Below are 8,550 nucleotides of genomic sequence, written 5' to 3'. Positions count from 1 at the left end.
ACCGGTAAAAAGTTGACACTCCACTAAATGCACCCCGCTGGTGTTAATTAGGTCTACTGCATTCTTTATCGATTTTTACACCTTATATAAACACTGTTTGAAGTAAAAAAATAATCGCCAGATTTTGTAGCCAAAATGCAAAAATAATCGCCAATCTTATAAAATAATCGCAAATGGCGACTATGGCGACCGACAGCGTGAGCCCTGGTTACATTAAATACAAATGGTTAATTCTAACTCTGTCATCCAATGAGTGAGCGTGTAGTGTTGTATTTTCAATAAAGAAATCAAAATGGCTTCAAACATCAATGTAGAAAAATAGAAAAAATAAATCTAAAAAGTCCTCAAACAAAACTTATATAAAGGGTACCAGAACATTTATGGTTTAGCAAAGGTAAGGAATCTGTCAAAGGAACATGTAAGATATGTTTAGTGGAATTGTCATGTTAGACAAAGTCTGTAAATGTGGCTTACTTAATCAAGTTAATGCAACACATTTTAAGAAATTCAAAGAAAGCATGATTTTAATGTGTTTAATAACTTATTTAATAAGCCTAGTTTTAGTTTGGAAAATGTTGGATCTGTATGTATATACTAGTCATGAACCGGTTACATTGAAATCTTATTGAAATTGTTTTCACAATAGACGAGCGCTTTTTATTTTCATAAACACTACTAGTAATAAAATAGTCATATAAGTTGAGATAATTGCTCCAAGTCATATCTAGTGTGTCCATACCTTTGTTAAATATTTTTGAATTTAAATTCTGTTTTCTGGCACAGATTGTTACTTTGAATTGAATTGTTTGTGTTGAATTTATTGCAGAAGTTGGAAAGATGTTATGGTATAGTGAATTCATTGGTCAATGGTTTGTCGGAAAGGGAGGCTAATGATGCTCTCAACACATACGTAAGTTATTTAAGATCTATAAATAGCTGAATTTTCTTTCATAAGATCTATTATATAAGTAGATGGCTCTTGTTGAACAATGAAAAGGCTTTTAATTTTCATCAAATTTAAAGATAAAAATTGCATTGCATATATCAATGTCTTAGAAAATTATATAACATGATAATATTACTTTGTACGAATTTCCCTATTCATGTTGCAGGTATGCAAAGGTTCACAGAATCATGAGGAGGTTCAACTTGGATTGTTCTATGCTATACTGACAGCTCCTAATCCTACACTGGCACAGAAGGTTTGCTTTAAGAATACTTTAATTTGTATAACTCCTTAGTAGTCCTTACACAATTAAGGAGCTCCACTGAGGTCAAAAAGCTTAAAAGCATAAAGTTTGGAATTCTTACATAGATCAAGTAAATCACTTAAAATGGAGAAATAAGAGACAAAAGAAATACTCGCGGAATTAAGTTGAATATTGAACTTCTGTGCAATTCTTAGCCCGATTTTAGTGAAAAGCATTGTAACAGTTGCTTTACAGTTTTGGGTCATTTTACTCAATAAAATGATTATTTTGGAAAATGGGTCGAGGGAATGATACGAAAATTTGCACACTAGTTATCTATACAGAACTGCATTAAATGGGACACAAATCTTTGGGGGGGGGGAATATTTCCAGGTATGTCATGTCAAGAAACCTCAGTGGATTCCTTGTAATGACATAATCTGGATTAATTTTAACAAACTTATGTCATTTCAATTTTTGTTACATTATTAGTCGTCAGTGATCATAGCTAAATAATTTGTCATTTGTTTTCAGAATTACAGAGATATTCATTTAGTGAATAGGGATGGTTTTAATACAGTGTTAAATAGATTGAATCAGTTGATATATGAGAAATGGTTGAAGTTAAAGGACATTGGGAGGGCTCAGATACTGTGGCTGGTGCGAGAAATGGTGAAAAATTCTGTAACAGGAGCTGATTTAGCAGTGAATGGCTTAATGAGACAAATAGCAGGTGAGAGGGCTTAATGCTTAACACAATGCTCAGTAGTACTGAATAGTAATACTGTCATTTAATTGTTCATACTGTCATACTGTCAGTCAATTTTTACCACTTTCATTTGTATCACTGTCTGTCAATTTTAATGCAGTCAAATTAAACACTTGTCGGTCAAATTTAAAACATTTTGTCAATTATCAACGCTGTCAGTCAATTTTTACCACTGTCAGTCAATTTTTACCACTGTGTAACACTGTCATTCAGTTGTTTACACTGTTGGTCACTTACTTATCTTGTCAGTCATTCCCTTGCACTGTCAGTTATTTGCTTACACTGTTCAGTGTTAGTTATGACTTACACTGTCAGCCACTTACTTACCCTGTCAGTCATTAGCTTACATTTCCTTACACTGTCTGTTATTTGCTTACACTGTCAGTCATTTCTTTACACTGTCAGTCTTGCTTACACTTTCAGTCTTTGTCAACGCTAGGGTATTTTTACCCTGTCAACGGGGACATACATTACACCTCTATTTTCAAACAAACATTGTTTTTGCTCAATATGTACTATGTACTGTAGATGATTACTGTAATATCATAAAAAGTAATTATGCTAATTCTCATAAGGGTATAAATTTTTCAGTTATCATGTGTTATTATGTATACTGTTTGTTTTATTTGATTACAGGAGGAGATATAACACCAAAAAACGTATGGCTTGCTGAAACATTGCTTGATGTTCTCTCTGAATACAGGTATGTCTTTACTCAACCCATAACCCACTGAATTTGTGTAATGGACTTACCCTGCTTTGAATTTGGACCAGTCCATTTTGAATTTAAAGGGATTTTATTAATGAAATACAAAAAAGAGCCGCAACAGCAAGAGCCTTGTAGGAATGCATAGAGAAATACAGTGACTGGCTCTATACTTTGGTAAATTTAAAGGTGTTAAAATCAGCTGAAAAAACCAGATGCAACAAACTGAACAAATCGTTATTCATCTTTTTCTTTCTATCCAGTTGTGTACATATCAGAACAAATATACATATATGAAATTAACAATAATATATACCCTGACATTTAGTGCTTCTTTTTCAACTTCAAGAGAAATATGTCATTAATGAACCTTTAGTGATAAATTAATCATAAAGCCATCTGTTACCAGAAGCTTTGTTTTATATGTTTTATTCTTTTATCAATGTTTATTCATCATTAGCAAAATGAGTGTATTAATTGGATACTACAATTGCACCTTAGCGCATTTTGTTTTGTTATTTAAGCTTTGATAACTTATGTTCAAAGCTCAAAATTTTCTTTAAGCACTTTTATTATCATAAAAGCAAGTCTTTTTTTTTTCTTAATTTATAAAGTATAATGGCATTGTATATTGTGACAAAAGAACATAGATTGATCCTCTTAAAATGTACCAAATTGTTAGTAACAAATATATGTTATATGTTCTCTATAATTTAGAATGGATTTAAAAATGAAAAGAAAATGAGACAAAATTTTTGCTAGTAAAATGGCATTGTCTATTGAGATTTTTTGCTAAAAATGTACCAAATTTTTAGTAACAAATATATGTTATCCCTGAAATACTAAAAGTAAAATATGATGTTTGGTTGTTGTTTTTTTTCTCTATAATTTAGAATGAATTTAAAAAAGAAAATCAAGACCAAGCTTTGGCTCCAACAATTCTAAATAAAGGCCTTGAAGATTATAACCGAATCATGAATTTATTGATTATCCAGACTGACAGCATTAAAAAATGAAATTGATTTAAAATTAGAAGTTGTGGATTAAGATCACATTTCAAATGACATCATAACAAACCTCTTGTACTACTGTTATTGTAGTATTATGTTAGATAGGAGTTTATCACAAATCACTGACTCCTTCCTGGTTTCCATGATTTTCCCCTTCCTTGTTTCATTTGTTTGATATTGTATTAGATGACCTATATAGGCCTATTGCCAATATATATGTCCAAGATTATAAAGAAATGTTTTAAGCTCAAACTCAGATCTATTATCTCAGGTATTTGATTGGTCAGAATCCTGCACAAAATGTACAATGTACACTGGCAAATAGAAATCCTGAGAGTCAAGACAAAAATGTTTTATAATTTTGAGGTCTCACTCTGAAATTGTGTTTCTCAGTCGCCATGTGGTTAAAGTCAATGATTTCAAATCACTTGCGCCTCATGGATGTAGGTTTGAATCCCATCAGGGAGTTTGGATTCTTTTATGTGGGGAAGGTATCAGGCTAGCTTATGGCAGGTTGGTGGTTCTACTCAATTGCTAGTTTGTGCCAGAAATAATGTACAAAGGGACACCTCATGTCCTCCACCAAGCTGGAAAATTGCCATAATTATGACCATTACAGTCTGATTTTTTTTCCTAGAAATTAGGAGGAGGCTCAAGCCTTTAATTTGAAAAATTCAATCTCAATAATTTATCAAATTTGGTAATAGTGGGATGATACAGTACAACCTCTGCAGAATGGCCCCTCTAGAGCAGTTGGGAAAAAAATTGAATGACTAACAACAAACAAAAAGTACATTTGTGTCATTCAGTACTACAATGTTAGTGGTCCGTAAAATTCTCAAGTATTTACAAAACACATTCTTATATTAGGGAAACATGCAAAATTTAATTGGGGAAAAAATATCTTTTCTTTTTTAAATGGGAAGCCGCCCATTTTTGGCCTCATTTGTTTATTAAGGAAAAAAAACTGACAGTGTCACTGTGACTTCAAATCCAACTAATTAATTGCTCTAAAATAACATTAATCATACTTTGCTGGATGTACCAGGATTTTCCTCTTCCTGGTTCAATTGAATTGATGAAACATGTAAAGTAAAACAATACAATACAATACACTTTATTCAGTTTTTAAATAACAATATTTTATAGCACCCGTATTCAGCACAAATGCATGGCAAATGGTTTAGACATGGTATACAATATTGCCAATGTATAATATTAATCATACTTACAAAGAGACTTAATTTAAAAAAAATTCACAGAACAAAAATAAACATATTCAAATATTTATTAAGTGGTTTGGTGACTTTGTGGCAAAATAATATATTTGGCCAAATTCATTACATTAATTATCTCATTTGTTTACAATAAAATTTCATAATTCAGTAATGCCTATCTGAAAAAAATATACATTGTATTTCAAAATATTAATTTTGATCCTTTGATCACTGTATACTGTAGATATGAGAAGAAAAGTGTTATTCAGATTCTATGACTCAAATTAAACATCAATTGCAACATTTCTCAGAGTACTTTAGTCTAATATCTCCCAGTAACATATTATCATGTGTCTCCCCTTGCGGCTAATGGTTAAGACATCAGAATTGTAGCCACCGTTAATCCCTGCGTCGTTATCGTAAGAGGCGACTAAATGGGTTCTAATAACTGGAGTCTATGCATCTCTTAGCTTCAGCAGATGAGGTAGTTTTGACCACTGGTGTTGCTTTTAATTTGTTACACCCAAGGTAAGCCAAAAGCATTTTTCCTGTTTCAGCCCCATGTTGACCTAAATTGTGTAGAGGCACTGTAATACCAAACAAACAAAATTATCATGTATCCTATGTTATCTTGTTTCAGGAGTTGGCTTGACAAGTTCCCGGCTCTTATACCAATGACAGTGTATACATACCTACGTGTGATAGTTGACCACACGGGACAGATATTTCACAATCTGAGACAGAGGGAGGCGGAGTTTATAGCATCACTAGTCAGGGATAAGGTATGCTCTAGCCCTTTTAATCTGCTGTAACCAAAAGTAATTAGTCATGGCTACCAGTATGGAGACATCCCTTTGTGTGTCTGACTAAGCTCTGTACTGTTTGCTGACCACTTTTGAGCTTTCATCTTGATATCCCCAAAATTGATAATGGCCAGCTCCAAAAATGGAAGCAAGAAATGTCGTTTCAAGATATTTGTCGGGATAAGACTGTAAACTTATTTTAATTTATTTTATTTAGTGATTTCTTATGCTTGTTATGTGTGTAATGAATGTATTAAGTTTTGCAGTAAACTGGTTAAATTTTTTTAAGCTGTGCACATTCCTCCAGATGATCAAAAATATTTCAAGAAAATTAGGCTTGAGAAAAATGTACCAAGATTTTAAGAAAATTAAAAATATTCAAAATTGTCAAAAAAAAATGTCTTAGTATTGTATATTTTAGTGGACCGATTGTTTGGTCATTGGCCGGGATCTGGTTAGACTGTTACAGAATGTGGCAAGACTTCCGGAGTTTGAGTCTTTGTGGAGAGACATGATGTTAAATCCGTCTGTACTTTGTCCACAGTTTACAGGTAGCTATTTTTAGTTTAAAATATTTATTTCGACATAAGAATTATTGTGAAAGCTTGAAGCTGTTTTTGAACCACCCTTGATTTTCTTTGATTTTGAATGTTCTGTAAATTTCAAAAACCACACCTGGTAAGGGCTATTACTGCAGTGATTTTTTTGTGTTAAGTTGAGCCAAATAAGTTCTATATTTCAAAAGATTGATTATTATAATGGTCATTGACCAAAAATTAATTATAAAAAAAAGTTGAATGATAAATACAAAAACTTCCAAAAATATTTTTAAAAAAGTCTGCCCCATTTAAACCTTACAGGTACTTTCTGAAGGATATTTGTAGAATTTTCCATGAGTCATATGTGTTACTTATTATTTTTGTTAGGTAGAATACACAGCTAAAAATAATTACCGGAAAATGTAAAGTTTTTCTGGCTTTTACCAGATAGATGTGGCCTAGTGGTTAAGATATCTGCCTTTCAGCCCAGAGATTATAGGTTCAAGGGGTCAGCTCTTATTAGATCACGACCATGTTACTTCATATGACACCAGTACTGGTTGGTTCCTGGAAGCAGACTTCTAAAGTGATTAATACAAGTTGCAAGAACTTGTTTCCAAATCGAGCTTAAATAAATAGATATGTTTTAAGTTATAGACTTAACAAATTTTCAATACCCTTCTCACATACAGGTATACAACAGTTACTTGTAACAAGAACGTCGCGGAAGTTTCTCATCTCTCGTTTGACTCCCGACATGGAGAATAAACTTGTTTTCTTGACCACCAAAGTGAAATTTGGACAACACAAAAGATACCAGGACTGGTTCCAAAGACAGGTACGTTAGTTATTAGTTCTTTCTTTTTAAGCTACATACACAGTCTTATGATTTATATATTCCTTTATGTATGTATGAACATTACTGAGGCATAGAGGGGCTTCTTATTTCTTTTTTGCCTGTAGAACTGAAAAGTCTCAATATGACAAGCATATTTGATGTTAAGTTTTATTTCGTTCAAACAAATAAATTTTCGTCTAAAATGAGATAACTTCCGCCGCGCATGCGCCTCACTCAATTTATTATTGGAACTCATAAAATTCCAATTATACTTCAACTTACCAGGTAAGTCTCGTCTAATTTTAAAATTAAACGGTAGCAAAAAGAAAAAATTTTTATAATATCTCTATTGCAGTACTTGGCCACTCCTGAAAGTCAATCATTACGCTGTGATCTTATTCGCTATATTTGCTGTGTTTTTCACCCATCCAATGAATTACTGTGTTCTGACATAATACCTCGCTGGGCTGTGATTGGTTGGCTCCTACAGACGTGTACGGTAAGTTTCGAGTAATTGTTGTTCGTATCATTTCTGAAGTAAGGTATTTTACCTACTCAACTTAAAGACAGTCTGCTTATAAAATAATGTCTTGCAAATAATTTGTAAAGCCGTAGCAATGTTATTTCCTTGAAATATTGAGTGTCAAAAGGTAATTTTATCAAATTTAATCATACAGACTAAGTTTATGTTCAATACAGAATCAGAGAATGTATTGAACCATTTTACTTGAGCCTTTGGCAATCATTACATTATTTTATTCAACAGGTTCCATTAATTTAGTACTGAAGCTGCACGAATATAATATTTGATATATCAAATACCCAAATTAGGAACTGTGTACAGTAAAAAAAATCTTTTTTCTTTGACATTCCTACTGTGTAACATCAACATTTAGTTTTTGCCTGTATAATGCAAGTGAAGTCACATCACATTATGTGTACATCCATGTGATATCATTTTCAAAAGAGACATGGGTATGTGTGTAAGAAGTTATATTGCGTTTACAATTTTAATTAGAATTATTCTATATATATTTCAGTCAAATGTGGCCGCCTCAAATGCCAAGCTGAGTTTGTTTTATGACTGGATATTTTTCGATCCAGAAAAAGACAGCATAATGAATATTGGTGAGAAAACTGATTTTGAACGTTATCTCCTTAAATAGACACATAAAAACTGTAGACAAAAACCGCAACTAACTGCAGTCTTCAAAGTTAACTTGCCATTACATTCTATTCTTTTAAAATTTTGAAGCTGTTATATTGGATAAGAATTGTTTTTCAAATGCAAAAAGAGCGTTTAAAGAATGGGTCTATTAATGTGATAACAGGACTGATAGCTGTAGTCTTGAACAAATCTACTTTTAGCTCAAATGTAATTTTACGAACAAGTATATATTAGTGTTCATTCAAGCTGTTGCTACAGAAATTAGAAACTTCAACGGGAGCGATAGCATGTTTCTTTGGGGGTATATAGG

General features: G+C 32.3%; 1 protein-coding gene across 1 annotated transcript; it reads left to right on the top strand.

The window, feature by feature from the left end:
* Positions 1 to 796: 796 nt before the first annotated feature.
* On the top strand, positions 797 to 8,200 carry LOC132738160 (integrator complex subunit 3-like; the record flags this gene model as incomplete). Its single annotated transcript, XM_060725618.1, is given in 9 exon segments — positions 797 to 910; positions 1,113 to 1,202; positions 1,725 to 1,923; positions 2,596 to 2,662; positions 5,533 to 5,674; positions 6,117 to 6,246; positions 6,927 to 7,072; positions 7,428 to 7,571; positions 8,113 to 8,200. Coding segments are annotated over 9 exon segments (1,120 nt in total), but the record flags the coding sequence as incomplete, so codon positions are not given.
* Positions 8,201 to 8,550: the final 350 nt, after the last annotated feature.

Source organism: Ruditapes philippinarum, unplaced genomic scaffold (genome assembly GCF_026571515.1).
Source record: "Ruditapes philippinarum isolate M1 unplaced genomic scaffold, ASM2657151v2 ctg18342_1_1_1_1, whole genome shotgun sequence".
In the NCBI taxonomy this organism is placed as follows: Eukaryota; Metazoa; Mollusca; class Bivalvia; order Venerida; family Veneridae; genus Ruditapes; species Ruditapes philippinarum.
This window is presented reverse-complemented; position numbering and strand designations above follow the sequence as displayed.